At 33.4% G+C, this 23,306-nt stretch overlaps 1 protein-coding gene and 2 long non-coding RNA genes across 16 annotated transcripts; 2 read left to right on the top strand and 1 right to left on the bottom strand.

Annotated features, from left to right (window-relative positions):
* Positions 1 to 8,381: 8,381 nt before the first annotated feature.
* fusl (transmembrane protein fuseless) lies at positions 8,382 to 22,694 on the bottom strand. Of its 2 annotated transcripts, none has more exons than XM_074123517.1 (5): positions 22,087 to 22,694; positions 12,013 to 12,165; positions 10,727 to 10,910; positions 10,474 to 10,640; positions 8,382 to 9,901 (listed from the first exon to the last, which is right to left on the bottom strand). In XM_074123517.1, the coding sequence occupies exons 1-5, from the start codon at positions 22,546 to 22,548 to the stop codon at positions 9,731 to 9,733; spliced, it is 1,137 nt and encodes a 378-aa protein (XP_073979618.1). In that variant the 5' UTR covers positions 22,549 to 22,694; the 3' UTR covers positions 8,382 to 9,730. The 2 variants fall into 2 exon arrangements, with proteins under 2 accessions (XP_073979618.1, XP_073979617.1); XM_074123516.1 differs by lacking the exon at positions 22,087 to 22,694 and adding an exon at positions 19,325 to 19,972.
* On the top strand, positions 10,905 to 12,292 carry LOC141451828 (uncharacterized). The gene is made up of 2 exons (XR_012457132.1): positions 10,905 to 11,031; positions 11,974 to 12,292. It is a non-coding gene; the product is annotated as an uncharacterized lncRNA (long non-coding RNA).
* LOC141451827 (uncharacterized) lies at positions 16,693 to 21,337 on the top strand. Of its 13 annotated transcripts, none has more exons than XR_012457129.1 (5): positions 16,693 to 17,006; positions 17,572 to 18,095; positions 18,808 to 20,398; positions 20,504 to 20,657; positions 21,273 to 21,337. It is a non-coding gene; the product is annotated as an uncharacterized lncRNA (long non-coding RNA). The 13 variants fall into 13 exon arrangements; XR_012457127.1 differs by having other exon boundaries at positions 16,693 to 17,011; XR_012457125.1 differs by having other exon boundaries at positions 16,694 to 17,011; positions 17,809 to 18,095.
* Positions 22,695 to 23,306: the final 612 nt, after the last annotated feature.

Below are 23,306 nucleotides of genomic sequence, written 5' to 3'. Positions count from 1 at the left end.
CTGTTGTGCGAGCGTGTGCGTCTAGTTGAAGTTTGTAATGTTATACTTACACACTGACAGACACACCACCACCAATAAAATACAATCTCGTCACTCGTCCCAGAAATGCTTATTGTAAAAATAACACAGAATGCACACGTGGTAATATTGTCCACGTGTACTCCACTGGTCTGTCTCATTTAAATACAAATTGCTGGCTAAAATTTAATAAATTAACAAGCCAACGCAGCCCTACGGATGTTCTAGAAACTAAGAGTAATTTCTCTGCGATTTTTGTACAAATCGGATTTTCTATAAAATTCTGTTATTCTTCATAAAACAATGTGCATCTTTCATCTAGTTTTCGGAATGCGAAAACAAATTATATTAAGAGCGGTTTTTGTGTTGGGCATATTTGACCGGTTGCATTCAATTAGTCAGCTGGTAAGTACTGTGATGATTCCCATAACCTCAATGTAAAGTCCTTGCTTGCTGCGCTTTTGAAATACTTTTGTTCACACCCGAACACAACCAAAATGTTTCGGACTCAGGGGACCACATACTGGTAAAAACTCGAAATCCAATAATTTTACGTATTTGCAACATTTTCTTTACCTAAAAATGAGAAGGGAAACTTATTTCCTTCCCAACTTTTCTTTGTTTGGAAAATTGTACTCATTTCAGTTCCAGTAATGGTTCTTTTATAACAATAATAATGAAATAAATTTCTGAAAATGTTTTTATTTTAATTCATAAATATTTCATAGCGAGAACTGATGTCATGGCAGCAGTGTTACATAAACATCTGACTGGAAACTTTTGTGCGACAATTTATTATTAAAATATTCCATTCTTATTCTATTTACAGCTGTTTCTTCTATTTAGTGCGACCTTAATTACCTGTACTACTCTGGTTATAGTTTAGTTATCCAGAAAACCGGGAATAACTGTTTTGGGACCTTTGAGTTCGAAAAAATGGTTTTAACTGAGTGGTCTTTCTGTTCAAATCCATCGTAACTCAAAGAGAAGATCATGATACCTGAAAAAACAACTTTACTAAATGAATTTTTTTAGGTTTTTAAGTTTTTCTCGAAATATAATTGTATTTATATAGATGAACAACTTTTATTTGAAATCTTTTACTAAAATGTTAATTGTTGCTAAAATGTTGTTAAGAATGAATTGAATATGACTCAAAGAATCAGAGTTTGAAAAAAATTTGTGTATTAGAATCTCGAGAATATTAGTTAGAAGTAAAAGTCGTAGTAGATTTTATTTTAATTTCTACAAAACAGCTGATAGTTTTCTGTAAAATTGTCTAAAAAGGAATGAGTAGCAGTTAGGGAAATCATGTAAGTGCTATACAGCCAGTTCTGGCTTCATGAAAGGACAGCCTTATGCAAATATAATCATAGACAATGGCGGATCTTTAAGTGAACAATGTGCACAGTTTAGTCTTTTTATAATTATTCTGGAAAATAATCAAAATTCCTTAATTTTTCTATTTCCGCTTTCATCATTAACATAAAACACAAAATATTACGTAAAAAAAAAAAAAAAAAACTCGATTTTTGGTCTATTTTGAGAGATAGGTTTTTATTGTATTTTCTGATAATTCATCAAATACCTACGGGGGAAAAATTGTTAAAAAAAATTTTAAGATGTATTTTAATAAGAAAAAATTGGCAATGAAAAATTGACAAATCAAAATGGAGAATTGATGATGTTAAAAGTGGGCGGTTTGTGGAGCCAATAGGAAGCCAAGTTAGCCATGTTAACTGGCCACGCCTTTACTAATAAAATCTTCCCCTGCGCAGCCCATTTAAAATGGTGCACAATATTATATTTTTTCTTTTAGAATTTAGTAGTTTCTTTTTAGTCAATTTATTTAATTGGGTCTGTCAAACAAACAAACAAAATAAATAAATAAAAAACTGCAATTTAAATAGAAATTATCTTGAATCATTTCTTAAAATAAATAAATAAAACAAAATCTGATTAGTCATGTGAGTATGCGCGCTAGATTTATTTTTTCTATTATTTTTCAAGATGTAAAATAACATCGAGTGTGCTACTTTTGAAAGTGCGTAGTTAATTGCTTTCCTTTGATAAGCTTAGGTCGCAATTAAATTGCATGGAAACTTTCTATTGCAATAATTAGTTGTTTGTTGTTTACAAAAAGCTGTTGGTTTCTCAAAATGACGTTTATAGATGAAGCTATTAATATTCTGCCAGAGTAAAAACGCAATAAAATAATTTATTTGATAAATGCAATTGCGTTTTTAATAACAAAAAAAAAAAGGACAAAACTAAAGGAAATCATACATTAAGGAATTATTAAATTGCCCCATTCAAACTTATTTCCTCTGGAAACAATTTAATCCTTTACTAGTTAATTGTTTGCAATTTAGGTTATAGTTACGCGATTTTCCTTTTTTTAATCCAGCTACAAAGGATGTAGGTTATGTTTGCGTACAGGATGGACATTCGTTTTAAATTATGGTGTACGTCTTGTTTGTTATTGCAGTGGTGGGGGGCGTTTAGTTGGTTCCTCCGCCGATAGGGTTTGAAAAGTGATCACTCTACAAAACAGCTGTGTAAACTTCGGAACACACTCGAAACCTTCGTCAAAGATTCTTCAGAATATCACTTAATCTTAAAGTATGCCAATTTCTCTCCTAGAAGAGCTTGTCCTTCTTCTTAATCTCTTAGACAAAATTGATTAGGAATAAAAATCCGAACAAAAAACACTGGTACAACCTTCTCTTACTCTTCGTCTCGTAGATTTAACAAGTTAAGTGTTTTAAACAATAAATTTTAAAACATATTTACTTTATCGTGATAGTAAATATGTATGATACAACAAAATTATATTAATAGAGGAAACCTAAATGTGTTTTTCAAAGGCGCCATTTAGTTAAGCCGTTAGAAGCGAAGTCCTCAAAGCTAATATGTATTGTGGTACTGGGTTTGGTTCCCGGTCTAGGCCTTAGATTTTATTTAATGGTTAATAAAAGAAATTTACAGTAAAGTATGTTTGCTAGTCGCCTTCGTCCACGATACCTAAACTACCTAATTGGTAGTTGGACGTATTATTCGCCTAAAAAAAGTAAGCATTACTTTACTCTTCAAATCTGTCCTCAACAAATTCATTCAGCAAATCAGTATCGTTCCAGATGTGTAATTTTCTTTTGACTTCAAGTTTTAGCAACTTATTTAAACTTTACCTCTATAATGTTGAAAACACATGACCGTACGTCATACTGAAAATTTACTTTAACATTAGCAACTGCATCGTTCTTTCATAATTCCCCTTAGTCAGGGCCGGATTTAGATGAAAAGAGGCCCTTAGGCTATTCCCACTTAAGAATCCCTTTCACCTCCAATTTTTAAGTTTGTAAATTACTTAAGAGATAATAAAATACATCACTACTGTGATTTACCTTATATCAATATGTTAAATGAAACATTTTCTCCTTATTTTCGGTTCAGTGTTTTATTGTTCACTGTTTTTAGAATAGTGTAATTTTAATTTTGCTTACAATTTGAATGTAGGCCCCTCTTGATCTTGAGGCCATAGGCTGAAGCCTAGTTAGCCTATAGGAAAATCCGGCCCTGCCCTTTGTAGAGTTTTCTTGGGAAAATATTTCAAATAATTTATTGTAGACCATCATTGAAGCCATTTTAGTGAAAATCTCAAAAAAAAAGTGAAATACAGTTTGTAAAATTTTGACAAGAATTTACCACTTTAAGTGATTCTCTTTAACAACTGAGGAAAGCTTGTATTTTTTTGAAATTTCTTAATTCTTCCAAACATTATATATTTTTTCTAATTATAATTTCATTTAAATAACCACCTTTAATGGTAACAAACATAATTATAGTCTAATTTATTTTTATGAGGTATTAAAACAGTGTAAATAACTCGAAAGCCAGTGGGAAAATAATTGTTATGTGCCTATTTTGTTTTATCTTATAATTATGATTTGCATTTGGATTTGAATTTTTTATCTAAAAAAATAAAACAAAAAAACCGGGTTAAATTTTACAAGGTTGATTATTTAATAATTTTTTTTTTTATAAAGTTTTCCATTCTAGTTAAATATTTTCGGTGTAAACTAAATTGTTTAATAATATTTTTGATGTGGTTGTAATGAGGTTGGGTGTATTACTGTAAATCTCCTGTAGATGTCTCTGCTGATTGCGGCCAGTATACACAAGTGGAACGCCTTGTAACAAAAACCTCATAAAATCATTACAAATTTTGTATTGCTACCAAATAAACAAATTAGCTGTTCAAAATTTTTGTATAGTCTAATATTGTAAGAAATTTGGGTTTTACGGGGGAACCATCAATTTTGAATTTTACTTATTTATTAGTACATATATTTTGAACGTAACCACCACACTGTTCAAGCAGATAATGTTACACAACTTTAAATCTATAAACAATTTAGAGAGAAGCCTAACGTGAAAAAAACTTTACAAGAATTAAGTTCTGGATCAAGACACACCTTCAGAGGTACCTCTATTTAGTAATATTATTACATTCAATTTAGTTTGTCTCTTTACAAGGAAAATTGAAACAGCTGATACAATTAATAAAAAAGTTCAGTGTAAAAACCATTCCCATTGCTTCTCTCTTTCTTGAAATTTTCAAGGTTTTCCTAAAATTACGAATGTTTACTTTTTGAATTTCAAACATCTGTAAGGGTTTAACTGATTATAAGGATTCTCCTGTTGTGTGTGTAAGGGAATCTCTGAACAGATGATATCTTAATTAGCCATTTTTCAAATTTGAAAACTCGTCTGGAATATTAACCATTCATGACAGGAAAATTCGATTTAGAGCACTTCTTGGTGAGGATGATGATGGTTTGGTCTCATCCCTAAAGTGTCATTCCTATACAATATAACAATTAAATACACTTCTTTAAGTAATTACTACTTTACATGATGGATTTTTTTCACTTTCTTGTATTTTCTAATTTGAAATGGCTCCCATGATTTTTCTAAATTTAGAGTAAACATTACACGCTGTAATTCTCTATGTTTCGTATCTTTTTAATTTTTATTTCTATCATTTCTCTAGGAAATTTGTTTTAAGACAATTCTAGGAAAGAATAAGGCCGCATTTGGAAGTGCTACTTCAGTTGAATACAGGGTGAACACGGTACAGGGTGTATTTTTTGGTTTCTTGGCAACAATAATTGTTTGTGTAACTTATCTTAATGACATAATGGAGGTTTATTTTTTAAATCAAAGATTATTAATGATAATTCAAAAATAAAATGGTACTTTATTTGTTCCTTCTCGAAAAATTGATTAGTTTTGAATTATTATTAACCAATTTTAATGGTAAAAAAAACCTCCATTATGTCATTAAGATAAGATTGTCAATAATATTAGACGTGTAGATTCATCGCGAATACGGGGGGGGCAATTCGAAATAAGTTTGGTTAAAAATTTCATTGTTTATAAGAAACGTTTTGAGGCTCTGGGTTGAGCATATTTATAGGAAATTTAATGCTCTTTCGTTTGGAATAAGCAGATTTGTTGTAGGATAAAGGATAGAAAAGTTACGACAGTTTTTATGGAGAAAAACGTGAATATCGACGGAAAAGTTAAAAATGCAAATATCTGGGACACTATTAAGAATCAGGTCAAAGTGAATAGAATACTTTTTGTTGCATTTGAGCCGATGTTTTCGACCACCCCCTCGGTGTACACCCTGTATACACAGGTTTACGGTCTGTTTGATGAGTAGGAATTAAATATGATCTGGAAGAAGTAAAGCTAAGAATTAGAAACTTGATAATCATAGTGAGAGGACGAAAGTCCTCACAGGAGGCGGTGAAACTTCTGGTGAAAACGCATTATATCGAATATTCGATTCGATTGTACAACTTCCTCCTTACCTAGAGCTAGTAAGAGAAAGTAAACAGACTGACAATGACAAAACAATCGATTATGATGTGGTTGACAATATGCGAACATATTTGGGGGAGCACAAATAGTCGTTAGATGAAGCTTTTGTTCTCTAATCTGCGCAATATTGCCGCTGGTAACCCCCAGCTACATCCAATTTCCTGAGGATACTGCAGCGCTCGTTCATCACCTGCAACGTCACCCTACAACCTTCAAGCAACTAAAAATGCATTGGGAGGGAACTTCGTGCTCTCTCTCAGTGTGATCTTATTTATAATTGCAGTTGAAATGTATTTCCTAAAGGTTAGTAATGGCGGCCATATTTGGCGCTATGAATGATCTAACGGCCATGTTTACCGGAGATCTTGGGAGCCATTCTCGAGAAAATCTCAAAAAAAAAAAGGAAAAACTTGAGTAAAGTAGAACTTTTGGTTGAGAATTTTCCTTCGGAATCGGAATTTTTGTGCCAAATTTTCTTCGTTCAGCAGAACCTGAGAGATCGTTCCGAATCGGCACTTAGCAAGGCTCCTCTGCTCCCAGGCCAGAGTGCTTTTTATATAATTTGGAAAAAAATGTAGGTTTATATGTTTGTTATCATTGTACAATATTTCAATGAAATTATATTTTTATTTATTTTGAAAATCTTTTCTCATTTGAAAAATCAAATAATAAGATCAATTAATAAGAAATTAATATTATATAAAGGGTGACTACAAGTAATGGTGCTTTAGTCAGGAGAAGATCTATATCGCAAGAACAACTGGAAGAAATGCTAGCCAAAATGGGTGATTTCCTTCTATTAGACTCACCAAGGGTTGGTTGGACATACCCTAAGCGCTATCCTGATCTACGCCATTCCCTTGGCGAACATATCCACCGGCCAAAGACATGGTTCCTACGTTTTTTTGTTAGTAAATGAAATAAACAATACACTTTTTTATTGAAGTACAGAATACTTACATAAAAAATTATCTTGGCACGTTATAACAGCTGACTGCCTCGAGGTACTAAATATTTTCTTCTTCTTTACTGAACGCCGGAAAACTTAATGTAGAGTTTCTACTGAAAGTAACCGTTTGGAAGTTCTCTGAATCAGAAGAGATTGTATTTACAAATTAGTCTGTGTATATTTAATCAACATAACTCAAGAACGATTAATCGCATAGATTTCGATATCGATATATTGAATCAGGTACTTCATTGGAAAGAGGTAATAAGTTTTTTAAACAAAATCAGCCAGCATGAAGTCTACTTTACAGGGTAGATTTTTCATTTTTTTGTGTTGAGGGGATTTTTATTTTATCTAGCATCATCAGGTAAATATTGTAAAACTGACGAGCATGAGCAAGTACTTCTTGCCGATTAATTTAATTGAGCTCATTGGTGGTCTCATTGATTTGATAAGGTGAAAGATCTCTTGTGCAGAGGAAACATGGACTTGTTTGTATTACTGGGAGGGGAAACCATAGCCTCTTTGATAGATTAAACAGGCCGTGCTGTCCGGAAGTAGCCAACTATCTGCCAGCAACTCGTCTAGTTCGTAATCGCGACTCTCGCTTTTATTTATACACTGCCTTCTTTATTCTATTACGCTTCTACTTACTCCTGTATTTTTTTTTTTAAATTTTTGGATTACTATCTATTAATAACTAAAAATCTTCAATAATAATGAAAAATTTCAAGATTGTTTCATTTCAAATTCATACTTACTTACCTATAACAAAAATTACAATGACAAAAGTTTGTAGAAAAACATGGCATTGATTTTTCCGTCATTGTTGCAACGCTAAGTGACTAATATTCTGCTCTTCACAATAAATAGAATGTAAAGTAAACGTCATATTTACGTAAATTTTCTTTTAAAAGCGAAATAGCCTAAAAAACACTTTTCTCTAAATTAAACTTGATATCCATTTGGATACTGTAATCGCTTCGCGATTTTGAAAAAATGCGTTAAGGCTTTGAGCTATTCGTTAGAGTTAAATAACTTTTATTTTATAATTAACTAATTCATTTTATTGTTTTTTGTAATCCAATTTCATTTACAATTAAATTTTAAATATAGATTGGTAAATATATATACATTCTTATGGTGCAAATGGATGATCTTTAAATAAATTTATGCTGAAATCCAACCATTCCTTCAAATTGTAAAATTTAAAGGCAAAAATAATAATAAGAATTTCAGGAATGGTTTACTCCAGTTGGTAAGCCCAGTAAGCCCGAATTGATGAGTTTACTTGGATAAAACGTTAACATTAACAATAATAAATGCAATTAGGGAAGGGATTAGCTATGCGCTTAGCGTATTGGATTCAACTCCAGCTGCTAACCCTTAGATTTTCTCTTCCTAGAAGCTACACTGTCAGGTGATGGACAGTGTTGTCTGTAACGAGAGAACACTGTCCGGAGGCAGGGCAGTGCACTGAAAAAAGCTCCGGGCCTTAAATCATAAATAAATAAAATAAACGCAATTATTAAAATATCACATTTATTGAAAATATTTGTATTCCATTATTAAATACTTAAATACATAAATTCATACATAATCTACTCGCAAAAATAACTATATTTACACGAAGGAAAATCAGTGACACAATTGGCCAAATTTCTCTTGCTTACTTTATTAACGATTCTTTTTACTTCTCTCGATTTAAATTCTATTTACTTTCCCTTACTGCTGACCAGCTGACAGTAATGATGTTATGACAAATTTTCACAAAACTATTACCAACATAAGTTTTTAATCTGCCAAAAGCGGTGACTGCAAAACACTATTATTTTTCTTTAAGATATGGTAACCGAACAGAAAACGGGAAGACTGAAATATTGTTTACAAAGAACACTATTGTTCATTTCCCAATTAGCTATAACTTTTGAATCCTTTCCGAAAACTTCCGAATATAGCCGAAGGATTTTTTTTTTTTTAATGAGGGGCTCAATGGGATCCGAAACTTGAGAATCAAATATTTAATCGATAATTCCAAGAATGGAGAAAATGTATCACTTACAATTGTAAGAATAGCAGTAAGAGAAAGTTGTACGCCACATTTTTGGTTTTAAATAAAAACAATTTAATAAAAACATTAAATCTAATAAAATGACAACCCTGCTTAGATAAGTAAAAAATAAAATAAACTTCTATAAATAAATAGGAATCTTTTAAAATACTTAATTTTTAAAGTAAAATATACATTAGTTAACTTTCTTCATACCTCATTCATCACATAAATTTAACATTTTTGTACCTCATCAAATTTATGAATATGTCTATGACAGCTGTTTTGAGACTGCTTTGCATAACCTCTTCGTGAGTTTCTTGCTGACTTAGAATAACCTAAAACAGTCCTAGGCAATTGTCTCGCAGAAAAATAAACCTTGGCTGTTTATAACCTTCCAACAATAGTAAGTGCCTTACACATTCACTATAACATTTAAGGCTCACTTGGTAATAAATTATACAGGTACTTTTTTTCACATTTAAGTTTGTGTTTAGGCTTTTTTAGCTTGGTGTAGGCTTTCTAGTTGTTTTTGTGTTCACGAAGGGCAGTGACTATTAAAAAAACATTGTAGAAACCCTAACAAACGGATGATCCCAGTTATTTTTTTACAGAAAAAAAACAAAAACATGAGTCGAACACAAACTCAAAACGCGATTATAGCTCAAATTCAAGAACAAAAAACAAATAACCATCTTGCAATGTTTTTTTCTTTTAAATCTTTTGGTTTCAAAGTTTTCATTTCTCTACAAAAAAAAGAAATTGTCTTTTAGCTCTAATGAAAGACAGAACCAAATTTGTGATTGCTGCATTATGAGGCATTTTTACAACATTGGCTGGGTAACTTCGTTGTTGTTTCGACTGGCTGGCACGATGATGATCGGCTTCTTGCCGTCCTGAGGTAAAATTGCCACACTTTCTAGTCCGCCGCCCTTTCTTATAAACGCGCCTTCCTTCTTTTCGCATTCTCGTAATAACTTCTTTTCCCTTCTTGTCTGGAAAAAAGAAAACCAAGGGAAACCACAATTCATTTTTTTTTTTTTTTTTAAAAAAAAGAAGGTTCTACAACATGTTAATAAGATTTTGTACGTCAGGTTGTCTGCTTGAATAGCAAGGCTCGCCATTATCCAACGCAATTTCAAGAACACTTGAAGCTTCAATGGAACTGACAGGTAAGATGTTTCCCAGCAGATGAGGTAGAGGAAATTGATATCTGGATATGATGCAGGACAGTTCTGGCAAGATAGAAATTCTGGAAGCGAGATGTGAGGGAATAATGCAAGAGAAGGGTTTGCTAAGAAGGTGGTGTTGGTAGAATAATGGCGTCCGGACAGCAAATGAGGCTTACTTTTGCCAAGTCCTGCAAGCAAACTAGCCAACAAAAAGCTTTTACAAGTAAGTAAAGCTAATTTCCAATGAGATTCTGAATATGAAAAATGGCCAGGTTGCCAGCAATTGTCAGCTAGGATTTAAGACATGTTTTGAGTATCTACCCAACAAAGCAAGATCGACCTTGATACCAGACTGACAACCTGCGTAGTAACTGAGAAACAGTAGCGCCTCTTACCTGGAAGAACAGTCTTACATAATAAGTAGGGAAATCCACACATTGGTCTCCTTGTTCCTCGCAGTCCAGGTACACGCCTCTTACAAGAATAGAATTGGATGAATTTATGAGCATTAATATTAAAAATGACACTAGATGAGTCAACAAGAAACTGGTATTAGCCATATCTAAAAAATGAATAAAATTTAAATATTTTAAGGAAACATTTGACGCCATTATTACCACAAAGAAAATATAGTAATAGATACATTACCAGGTAAGAAATAGTGATTTAATAGATTCCAGATGCCTCGCCATACATTGACAGTGCCGCAAAATGAAAATAACAGATAAATGTCTACTACAATTAAGCGAACGACTCCAGACAAGGTCCTGGCTAGATATTTTACAAACGGCTGCATACAGAATGTGAGCACCACCAGGGTGTAGCCGATCATCTGAAAGAATGTATTGATGGATCAGAACTAAGGATTGATAGAATTCAGAATTGTAAAGCAAGTTTTGCGTAATAATGTTTGGAAGAGAGAGGATCGCCAGATCTAAGAACGCTATTAGCAGGTAAGTCTCTACAGTAGCAATCAGCGAACGCCACCGCGAATCAGAGGATCTATCGTGGCATCCACTAGTTTAAACACCATTTACTTCAGTTTTATCGGAACTATTTCTATTGCCGACCTTGAAAGCTTTGGTAAAAGGTGAGTAGTTTCTTGCACTGCCTCTTGGTGATTATAATACAGTGTTACCCCAATGCCCAGCCCTGCTCCTCAAAAAATTCCCAATTATTCAGATTCGAATATTCGAATCGTATTTCTATTTAGAAAGAATGATCCAAATAAAACGGATACAACGAGCTGCGATTAATGTTCATTGTGGAGCAGCGAGATATTAGGTTAGGTTAGTCCTTTGTAATGTTATTTGCAGCAATTGGCGCACAGTTTTTCTCAATTATCGCCAACTGAAGGTGAACCAGCTTGCTTTTATCATTTATCCATTACTTCAACATTATTCATAGTTTGCTTTACATCTTTTGAACTGTTTTTATTTCACGTAAATAACTGATCAGGTGAGCAATAGGCAAGCTTTATTGGTATAAAAGCTTTAACAGGGCAATGAAAGTGACCGAAATATTAATAAAGTTAGCATATTTATAAAATAAATTAAATGGTTCAGGGGCTAAAGGGAGAAGGTCATTAATTTATTATTATTATTATTTTTTAAATATTTCAAGTTTAAAGTTGTTAAAGATTGGCCGATAACTTAATGAGCCCACTCTTAAATGCTAGTACCTACTGAAAGACTCCTTGAAGACGATCAAAACAAAGTCAGTTATAAATAATGTGCTACTGAAAGCGATTTGCATTCAAGGACGGCCCAGCATTCTAACAGTTGGAAGAATGAACTTTTAGTAACTTTAGCCCTCCGTGCAACACGGAACCGCCTCTTTCCTAGCTAACTAATTCACTAACTTCCTTTTTATTTGATTGGCTAATTTATTGGAAGGATGAAGGATCCTAAGAACACCTAGATAGCAAAACTTACCGCAGAAGCGCATGCAGACATAACAGCATTGTTGGGCCACAAAAGCAGGTCAACCAGTGTCCAGGTACCTCGCCACACAAACACAACCAACGTACCAATTACACACACTGAGAATATACAATCAAACAGGTACAGCCATGTTTTGTCGGAACTCTGAAAACAAAAGAAAAAGAAAAAGAAATGATAATAATAAAATCAATAAATTAGACACAATAAAGTTATGAGTGAATTTTTGATTAGTTGGTGTAACTATTTGTTATTAAAAAAAAAACTATTATACGAGTATCTCAAGATAGTTGATAGAGCTTAAAAAATAGATCCTCTCGGGTCTCGAAGATCTGGTCTACTAAACAGAAGTAGCGCTTTAGAGGTAACCATAAATTACCTTCTTCTCAGAAATGCTCTAAATCAAATTTTACTTCATAAATGTCTTAAATAAGTGTTTAAGATTGTAACTTATGTACTTATTAAATGTACAGAGTTTTTAAAAAAAAATCACAGATTTTTCGTAAAAATTAAAAAAAAAAAATTTAAAAATGGGCTATTTCTGGTTAGAGAATGTTTAGTGGTTAGAGATACGATAATTTTGGAGATTTTTAGCTCACTCATACATCTAAATAGAAACAAAAATACAAAACCTCGGCAAAATTCTATTCCCATAATTTGACGCGTTCCTGTTACTACAGTTAGTCAAAGTAAGCCACAAAAAAAAGTATATATATTATCTCTATAATCTCGAGCTTTTTACTTAAGGTTTCTAACTAAATCTTACCAATTATACTTCATTAAAGTAATGAAATCACACGTCTCGCTTGAGTAGAGTTTATAAAAACAAATCGAAGGCTACCAGGTTAGTTTGGCCAAATTGTTAATAACCAATTTAAAGATAATTGCAAAAGCAATACGAGAGATTATTAGCAACTTGTTGGAACAACTTGATCAAGGCGGAATGTCCTTTAGTTGAAGTAAAATATACTAGCTAAAGAACCTGGCCTAAAAACGTAGAATTACTTCACTCTCAACTCGGCGGGCGGGAACTGTGAATCCCTGATCCTAAACTTCTGTCCTCATTTCCTGTTCGTGATAATGTGACGAAGAGATAGTAGTGACTAATTTTTAATCTCGCCTAGTCATGAGAAAGTATTGCAATTGGGGTCCAAGTTTTTAAATTAAAATTAGTATTGGGACGAAGCAATTTAACCTTGACTCCCCGATTGTGCTGGCAATAATCAACTTAATGGTGATTCTAACAAGATTAAAAAGTATTATATTTTTACGTGAGGAGGAATGAAAAATCGATCCTAGAAATACTTGTGAATATCATTAATTAGTGCATTTTGCGTGCCAACTCAAACTATATGTTGACTTACATTTTTAAGAAATTAGCTCCTCTATAAATTTAAGACAGCTTCACGCAAATGTTCGCAACACATGAAAACAATAAGTGCAAAATTAATAATTTCATACACAGTTTTCAGCTGCTTATTGGTGGTAAAATGAATAAAAACACAAATCTTGTGCCCCCTCCTCTTAAATATTTTTTCTTTTGCGATTGCTTAAAATTATTAATCTAAGCTATAAAATCAGCTGCTTGTTAATGAATTGAAACTCTTGAGCCCAAGTATTTTGTTTGTGTGTGTTTATTAACACGCTTAGATTGAATTTTCTTAGAAATTATACCATATCCGGTTTCCAAAGAAATAAAAGAATGGAAAATCCGAAAAATGGTTTTAATAATTTATCGCTAAATTTATTTTTATTTACTAACTCAAGCAGCTCATAACTGGAATTTATCGTAATAGCGTAGATTTTCTATTTTAAGTTTTCGCCGAAAGTAAACATTTTGAGACGCTCTGAGGACTTTAAAGGTTTCTTTTCCTTTTTTTTTTTTCTACAAATAACGTGAATGCCGGTTGCGTGTGTAAGTAACCGGAATAACACAAAAAGAAAAATTACGGGAAGTTTAAATAACTACTTAGTTACGTGCCGACAATATGCATCGCTGCGCTAAGCTCTAATCGGAAGTCCCATTTTTCCGTTTTTCCATTATTTTGTTCGATAAAGTCTCCATTGATTTTAAGTTAAATTCCGTTCAAGTCTCTGGAAACTCCTATCAAAAAGTATTTGAAATTTACTCGTACATTAACTGATTAGGGAGGGCGCCAAAATTTTGCACTCAAGATTTTTTTGGTTCTCTTTAAACAATAAGTTTCTCCCACTGACCGAAATCCAACAATTAATTGACTTTAATCGAGATCAAATCTTCTTTACTTAAATCGATCTTCTTATTAACTGTAATCAATCATAGAAACTTTCGTAGTACCTTAACCTACGAAGCGCATAACGAAGAATTGAGCATGGTATTAAACCATCTGTAATTTCATTAATTAATCCACTTGAGAAAAAAAAACAAAACCTTTAATCCATAACGGTCGTTAACAGATTGCCGTTGATAGTAAGGAACGTAATCGTTAGCGAATGAGAGAGTCTTCATTGACAAATTTATGAGGTATTTCAGCGCGCATGATTATTGCGAAGTTAAACGGCCATTTCCTGCAATTTCCTTGCCGAGTTTAAACAATCCAGTCAACGCGCTGTCAACATTCTAGATTAACGCCAAACTAGACTAATCGAACTTAGCATTTATTAACGTTAATGTTGATGTAAGGTTATCTTGGTCGAATTATTCTTTCCTCTTCATTGAAGTGCCTAGGAATATTCCTCTGGAGAGCAGTTAGAGCACTGTTTCGGGAGTGAATGCTCTGGACTTCCTCTCTTTCTGGTCATAGCTATATTAACAATTTGATTCTCGTAATAAACTAAAGAATAAATTGATTTATAAAAAGTGGGACTGCTGTTGTTTTCCACGAAATTTTGGAATAATTCAGAAAATTATTTTAAATAAAAACTAGAAAGTGCACTAACTATAAAACTTTAAGATGAACACACGCATGACTTGTTTGATTGAATACTGGTGAACATGATCTTTACGAGAGGGTATTTGACTTGATTAACTTGAATGGTTTTTATCTACGGATAAATAAGAGGTAACTGTGTCCGGAACGAAGTTTCTGAGTCACACGGAGTTCGCGAGCTTAGGGAACATGAGACTATCCCAGAAAGGTTTTGAAGGCAAGGGATGTTTGGCAACAGGAAGTGGTACTCCTAAAACTTCGGCTCCCATTGCTTTCTCAGGCTATTCCAGAGATCCTTCATAGTTAACTGATGCAGAGGCAGGATGTGTTCACCTTGGAGAGAGTACAAGGGTAGGAGTTATGGCCTCAAGGAGTGATCATTTCAATCTTCAGCATCTCTGATCTCCGGGATGATCTCCAGAGATACAGTGTCATATTCCCTTCTTAGAGCCCTCCCAACTAATTTGGGGTGCCAACTATTGAAAAACCAGAGGCCCATAATGCACCAGCAGTGATCATCCCTGACTGTCTGCTCTCCCATCCTTAAAAGAAAGTAAATATATATAATTCACTCAGAATAGGTTAATTTTATTTACAATTTCAGATATATGTAAACATAACCGCAATACGTAACCACATAACACCTTGAATTGAGATAAAAACAGATGTAAACAAAAATAAATATGGTAAAAATTCATAATAAACCATACCATCTAAAACTTTACTTATCTTTTGCGTTTGAAAAGTTTTGGCAGAGGTTTTCAAGGCAATAACTTGTGGTTTTAAGAAAAATTAGTCTCTCAGTATAGTTACAATGAACATCGTAGATTAGAATTAAGAAATTTGGAACGAATACCTGCTAGTATTTCTTTGAATTACGGCAAGAATTTTCTGACCGCAGTTTACGTAATTACTGATCCCCCCTTCCCAAAAAAATCCCAGAAGTATCAAGTCAGAGATAAATTTGAAACCAAAGAGGTTTCCTTTAAGCCCAAATACAAAAGAAACCCTTTTTTGGTGTCTGCCAAGGAAATTATAGAAAAACTTGAAAAATGCACTTTCGGTGGACTGAGATTATTCTACCCTCTCAGAATTTGACATGACATTTCGTCTTAAATATATTAGAGGTTAGAACTGTACACTGGACTGACGAGAGCTTAACTTCATCCTCTCTAAGAATTCCGCTTAAATTCAGTTCACAGGTTGCAGTTTTCATAGAGGGATTAATGGAATTAATGAACTATTCCGTTAAGTTGCACACTTGAAGATCTTACAACTTTTGAAAACAAAAATCGGGAAATTGAGGTAAGAGAAAAGGGTTCTCTCTAAAATGTACATAATTCCAGTGGTATGACCTCAACTTCAGTGGATAATTGGGCCGCTACAAGACAATGGCGTAACTGGAGATCCCTGCAATTTTTTGTCGATAACCACCCCAAACAATTGCTTTAAATTATTATTTTGTATTTTAACAAGATTCTGGGGGAGTTGTGCAAATTTTAGCTTTTAATGTACCCATCAGTTTGAACAACTTTTACATTATTTATGGAGAATTCGAATGTTAAATGTCAACGATTGAATGAAATGATTGTAATTTGGGTAAGTCGCGTGAGATGTTTTGTGTTAAGAAAATTACTTTTTGAAATTGTTTTTGAGACAGTGAATAGAGAAATAGTTTGATACACATTTTTGGCCCCTCTCTCCTATTTAACAAATTTGCAAGTTGGTAACTCTTGCAAATTAATTGTGCTCGAATGGAGCTTACTAATTAAGTCAGCTGTGAGATAACCTGGACTAGTTTTGGAGCAACTCGCGCCTTAAAGCCGCTAGAACTTCTCTAAACAAACAAAATTAATTTCTACGATTTATTTGTTTTTGTTTGTTTTTCATCTGATTATCTTTTGATTTTCTTCTTTTTTTTTTTTTAATTCACGTTTTTTGTTTTTTAGTCTTTCAAGGACAGAGTTTAACATCAGTGGAAGTTTACCGCATGAATAATCTTACAATCAAAATAAAAACTAACTTGGCCTATTGATTTTGTGAAAAGAGAAAAAACCTATACTACTTGCGACTTTCAAAGTAAGGTAAAATAAATTTATTTTTTGCTATTTCTCATTATTTCCTTTTTTTTTCCTTACACGTTAAATTATTATGTAATCCTAGAAAAAAATGAAGAAATAAAAGTTAAAATACTTTGCTCAATTATTTTGTTTCTGCATTTTATTTTAAAATGAACGGACGTGATAGGAAAAGTGGCGATTTAAAGTGATTGGTTAGGTACTTTCCGAAAAACAATAAATTATATTGTGAGTGTTCCTTGATTTCTTAGCGAAACTTTCCTTGTTTGGAACAGGAAACTTATGATATTGAACAGCTGTATCAGTTGCTTTTTGTCACAGTCCGATACAGATAATTTTAAAATGTAGTTCAAAATAATGTCTATTTAATTGTTTAGTTTGAAGTGTTGCACGGAATTAGAATGGTACACATTCGAGTTTTCACTAGCAAGGAGCGATTTTCAAAGTCTTTTTCAAGGTTTTCTTTTTTCTAAGAAAATGGTGTTAGCAAATGGAAATTCTTTAATCAGAAAATATCATTTTTACAGATTTTCTTAAAACTTCTTTCTTTAACATTCATATTGCAGACAAGACGTGTAACTTTTATTTGAAATATTTCCTTTGGGAAATTCAGTTAAGGGCAGTTTGTGGAGAGGGGTAATGTTGTTTACCTCGTCAAGTGCTATTTAGTAAAGTCTACGTTGTCTGGTCAAGTATTAATTTAGTTTAAGTTAGTTCCTGAAGTACCGAGTTTAATAAAACAGACCGAACATGGGTCTCCTTTTTTAAGTTTTCAAATATAATCAGTTTTGCATTTGTTACAGGTGTTTAGGTGTAACCACTAATCCACATGGATCTAACCAACATTTTTAGTAAAACAGTTTGAAGTTAAAGTGTAGTGAAGTGTTGTTCTGTTATTGTAACAGAAACTTGTGCGTTTCTTGAGAGGATTTTTTCTTTTTTTAAAGCAATTTTTTGGATTTCTTTGAACATTTTTTAAAAATTATGCAAAAAAATTCTCTTAACTCTAAGTGCATTTTATTAAATTCACATGCATAAACACTTCAAGAAAAGATTGCAGAATAAAAGAACAGGTTTGCTTTCGTAGAAGGTTAGTGAACTTTATTTTTTTTATTACGTCTTTACGGGGGAAATTCCATTGCATTTTTTTGTTTCACTTTCTTACGCGTATCAAAGTGGAAGTAGTGCGATCAATGAAACGTTCAAACTGAGTGAATAGTCTTAAAACAAAATCAAAATTCATAGTATTCATTTCGGTGAGAGTTGAATAAACGGGTGGGAAAAAAGAATCACAAAATCAGCCGGCAGGAAGTCCTGTCTTTTGGATGATTTTTTTTCAAAAATGGGAAAATCATTTTTTTGAGGTAGGAATAAAGTCAGAATATCTCTACTGTTCGTGTCAGCCATTTCATGTGTTTTGCACAATGCTATCAGTTTTTTGTTTTCTTTGAAATTATTCAGAGAGCGGTGTAAGAACAATACAGACTCTTCAATACGTTTTATCTAAAAAAAAAAAAAAAAAAAAGTCAACATAATACGACTTTTTCTTATTTCCCTCACTCTTCTAATTTGACTTATTCTTTTTTGAGATCTTTGATCGCCTCTTGATCGAGAGCGCTCTGTGTACTTTGCACAACTTATATCGACAATTTAAGCTTACACATTATCCAAAAAATATTACAAAAGTGTAGGTTAACGTTAGAGCCATTTTTTAAAATAAAGTAACTCAAAAACCTAATTCGAATTTTATTAAATAAAAAGTTTTAAGAACCTTTAATTTTATTTTATTATATCTTTTCTAGAGTGTTCATGGTTCTGTCAACGCACTTCAAAGCAATGTTATTACGTACTTCCCCGTAAAAAAGTATCAAATATCTCTGAACATTTTTTAATAAAATTTTAAGGTGTGTATAACGAATTATTATTTTCATTATTATTTTGAGATAAAACGGACTTTTATCGAACGAACAAACTTTTTTTTACTTTATCTTAACCTTCGTAAGATTCGTGCAGATTCTCACCGGAAATAGATGTTTTGGGATCCCTTGGGTGTATGTGGGTCAACAAAATATCATAAAATCATGAAGCTGGAACTGCGTATTTCGGTTGGGTTCCTCTCAAGCTTCTTATAGAAAGGGCTCGTACTCTCTCTGAACCGTAAGTACCACCTTGCTATATATTTTGGTAAGATTTTCTCGAAATTCCAAGATGATCTATTTGCAGTTACCACCATTTGTAAATCTGGATTAACAGGAAGTCGCGTGAGTGTCACAAATCAAATTTCGGTTTTTCTCAATTTAATTTATACTCAGTACTTACGTATTTGAAGAAAGTCGGCACGGTGAAATAGTCTTCATATCGGTCGATGGTCACGGCGAACGGTGGTGCGGACAGGTTACGCAAAGTTTTTGTAATAAATAATATAAAAATACTGGAAACTGTGATAATTGTAACGGTAACTACATCGCACGAAGTATGCAGATCCAGGAACATCCAGGCTCCGCGGAACTGATTCACACAGACAATACCAAAACTGGCCGTATACAGCCGCGTGATAAGGTAGTATTTTACTGGGTTTATGTGGCTGTGGATTTTGTTCATTATCTGCGACTGGCATAGGGTGAATAACAGTGAGCCCAGAGTGCCGATCAACATGGAAACCATAGCGGACTTCTTTCCATCATCACTGTAAACTAAGACGTCCGTGCCGCGCCACGTCCCACGCCAATAGGCGACCACCAACGGGGTGATTATGGATATGGATAAGAACTTATCTAAAAAGGTTAATAACTGATAGTGTTTGGATGATAGGGCTTGGAGGCCGTCATCTATCCCGGCAGTGCTGCCTCGCATTGCCTCCTCTTTGATAACTGGCCACTCGACACGATCATACTGGCCCTGTGGAGGCGGCGATTTTATACTCCACACAAATTGTCCATCTCTGTCTCTCCCTCCATTCGGCCGCATCAGCCGGCCTGCAATGTATCCATCTGTGATCTCCTACTCCCTTATCTATCTGTCCATTCATAAATACCCCCCTCTCATTTCTAGTACCTATAGTTTTCATTCATTCAAATATTTCTAAAGAAAAGCCGGCTGTGAACACTCACACGACTACCTGTTTCCGGTACTTAAACTCGCAAATATTCTTCAAACTCCAAACATTTAAGTCCATATTTAATTCTTGCCATCATTGCACAGTTTATAACCATACATTATGCTGAAATGTAACCTTGCAGGAAAAATCTAATTGGATAATAAGATGGCGGCTGGCCGAAGAAATCTTACGTTGCCCCGCCAAAGCCCCGCTCCTTTCAACTCGCAGAACATCCAGACTAGCATTTGTACGATGTTGTCTGGAATTTAAATGACTGTGTTCTGGGATGAGTTAAGGTGAGCCTGACACTCTCCTGCTGGAAGAGAAAAAAAGCAAGGAGAAAGAGGTACGTGCAGAGAACAATATTTAAAAAAAGGTAAAGTAATGCATAATTTTTTCAGGCGGGCTTTACTTCCGATCAGGTGACGTGGACGCAGGCGCCCAGCAAACTTACTTTACTATAACTTCGTTTACTATAACGTTTATTAACGTTAGATAAAATCCAAGGCCTAGACCGCGGGAATCGAACCCAGCTGATGAATGCTAGCTTTGCGGGTAAACAGAACAAAAATAAACAAATAAATGAGAAAAGATTAGATACCGTTCAGAGTGAAGAGATAACGTGTGTGTGGATGTTGAAATTTGGGGGGAAAAACAGAAGAATTGGGAATACCAGAGGATGCATAGATAAAAAGCGTAAAGATTCAAACTGCAATAAAATCTTTAACTTGTATTTTTATTAAGGGTTTGGAAAATTTTAATGTAGGTCGATCTGAAAATATCTTTCATTATTTTTAAAGTTAATGGAGATAATGACGAAGACAAATTCGGAATGGAAACTGTGGGGTACCGAGACTGGATTGCTGAAAGGAAGGGTAGCTAGAGCTGAAAGACTGATTCAGTGCCCTAGATAAAGCAGTGATGTCAGTTAGTCTGTTAATAATGTCAAGTTATAACCTGCACAAACAATTCTTCCCCACCCAAAGGTTCAATCTAATCTTTTCCCAATTATTTGTTTATTATTATTAATATTTTTTTTTTAGAAATTAAATATAATTTTAATTATTCGATTAGTTTCCAATGTGCTTTTTAAATGAATCGATCTCTATTTTTATTATTTAATTTGTCTGTTTTCTATATCACTTATCTCTAAAATTTATAAATTTCCAGAAGCTCCTGGACGAAGGAACCAACGGTTTCCAAAACGAAGAGCACCAATAAAAACGTTTGTGTAATGCTGTTTTTTTTTGTTTTTTTTTCTATGGCCACAGCTAAACATCCTTCATCCATTTTTTGAGGCCGACAAATTTCAGATTTTTATGAAAAATTAGTGTGTAAACAAGTGTTCTGGTAGATTTCCGTGTAAACATCTTCAGCTTCACATTTTCAGTGGAACTTACATGATCAGGTTATTAATAGCTTTGTAAATTCTTTCAGGCATTGTGTGTGAGTGTTTTCTTTTTCAGAGTTTGCAAGAATATTTTCAATACAACCTCTGAACTCATTATTTATGAATTCTAACTGATTTGGTTCAGAATTTTTAGCACATTTTAATGTTAAGGAGTTTGCGGTATTCATCAATCTAACTTTTTTGATTTACTTTTACAATTTTTGATGATATTTTCTAAAACGTATTCATTAAGCTAAACCTATTTTTGGAACTACAGACTTAAATTTTACGGACTCATTTGTTTCCCTCTTATTTCCTCACTCATAAGCTCTATTAAACTTTACAATGACCGGAACCACAGGAAATTTTAAGAATCAGAACGTGCTTAGATCCGTTAGCTCATAGATCTGGGCACGCCATTGCTATGAACTTAATAAAATGCTTAGTTAGAAAAAGCTAAGTCAATTAGATGGTTATCATTACAATACAGAAAGTAATGATCGCACAAATTTTGGATTTGGGGCTGCAGGAGGTCTGAAGCCCCAAGAGCTGGTACCCGTAAAACTTAAGTACATAAAAATAGACATATCCTACCTTAATATTGAAAGCACTTGTAAAAATGAGCGTCTGAGATGGCTCTGAGTCTACCGAAATACAATATGGAGGTCCCAGGAGATTGGTGGCTCCGCCAATGGTACATAACACAACGATTCCGACGGCCAGTGCAACCATAGCAGCGGTTAAGTTGAAATTCCTCTCCATTATTGTCCAAAGTGATTTCCAAAAACCAACACCGAACACCATATTAATGTAAATAAAGAATCTAGACAATATCAGACTACAAAATCGTCCGCATTTTTGATAGATGTTGTAGACTTGTCGTCTAATTAGTCCTGTGGTAAGTAGTACAGATATACAAACATAAAGGGTCCACCAAGGAGGGAAGATTTCCGGCGATCTGTGCATGAATTCCCAGATGGATATCCAAAATACAACCACTAACGGCGCGATAATCGTACTGGAAATAAACAGATCAAGTATTGCCAAATAAACCATCTTGATGACCAAAAAAGCCCCCACAGAAACTTCATAGCCTATTTCACGTTGGCTTGATTTCAAATTAAGAACCACATAACGTCATATATAACATAAAACAAATCGAACATTAAACTGGTTTCCTTTGTTTGGTTTAACATTCAAATATGTATATACATATATATGTATAAATATGTGAAGAAAGGGATTTTTCAAATAGCTCAAGGTGGGAGATTTCGTGTTTAATTTTCCCCGGTTGTTTGCTTTATCTAATCATTATTACTGGTGTAGTCTGTAACTGGGAGATTTACATGTAAACAAGGATTTAAAATTGTTTCAGTTAGGTAATTCTACCCCAATAAAAAATAATGACTAGCTAAATTTGTGCTCTTTGCTAAAATATTTCAGTAAGCAATACAATAAAAGGTATTTTTTTTTAATATTTGACCAGAGATAAACGTTTTGAGGAAAGTGCTGAACAAGAAATGTCACAAGGATACAGGATACGCAACAGCTGTCACTGTAGATTATCAAAAGAAAGAGTAGGGTACACATTTTAGCCGAGAATTCAGTAAGAGAACACTTTGTGGTTTGTTGATGGATTTTAAATGCTCTCCAGAAAGACAAATTCTTAAAGGATTTCTTGGAGAAATGTTTGGACTGTTTTAAAAATGAATCCGACGATTTTTGAAGCCATTATAAAGGAAATCCTAAAAAAAACTGAAAAAATAAGAAAATATTAGTAAAGTGGTAATTCTATGATCTATTTTTACCACCCA

This window comes from Rhodnius prolixus, unplaced genomic scaffold, assembly GCF_049639745.1.
Source record: "Rhodnius prolixus isolate KJV_2025 unplaced genomic scaffold, Rpr scaffold_14, whole genome shotgun sequence".
NCBI classification, from domain to species: Eukaryota; Metazoa; Arthropoda; class Insecta; order Hemiptera; family Reduviidae; genus Rhodnius; species Rhodnius prolixus.
The sequence above is the reverse complement of the archived record's forward strand: the minus strand, read 5'-3'. Positions and strand labels throughout refer to the sequence as shown.

Bases quoted from the DNA above. Each gene is read 5' to 3' on its own strand.
- fusl (XM_074123516.1), bottom strand. From the start codon at position 19,972: ATGCGGCCGAATGGAGGGAGAGACAGAGATGGACAATTTGTGTGGAGT. The intron at 12,166-19,324 runs GTAAGTACTGAG...TTTTGTTTTCAG, and splicing joins TGCCGACTTTCTTCAAATAC to AGTTCCGACAAAACATGGCT. The intron at 10,641-10,726 runs GTAATGTATCTA...TTCATTTTTTAG, and splicing joins AAATCACTATTTCTTACCTG to ATATGGCTAATACCAGTTTC.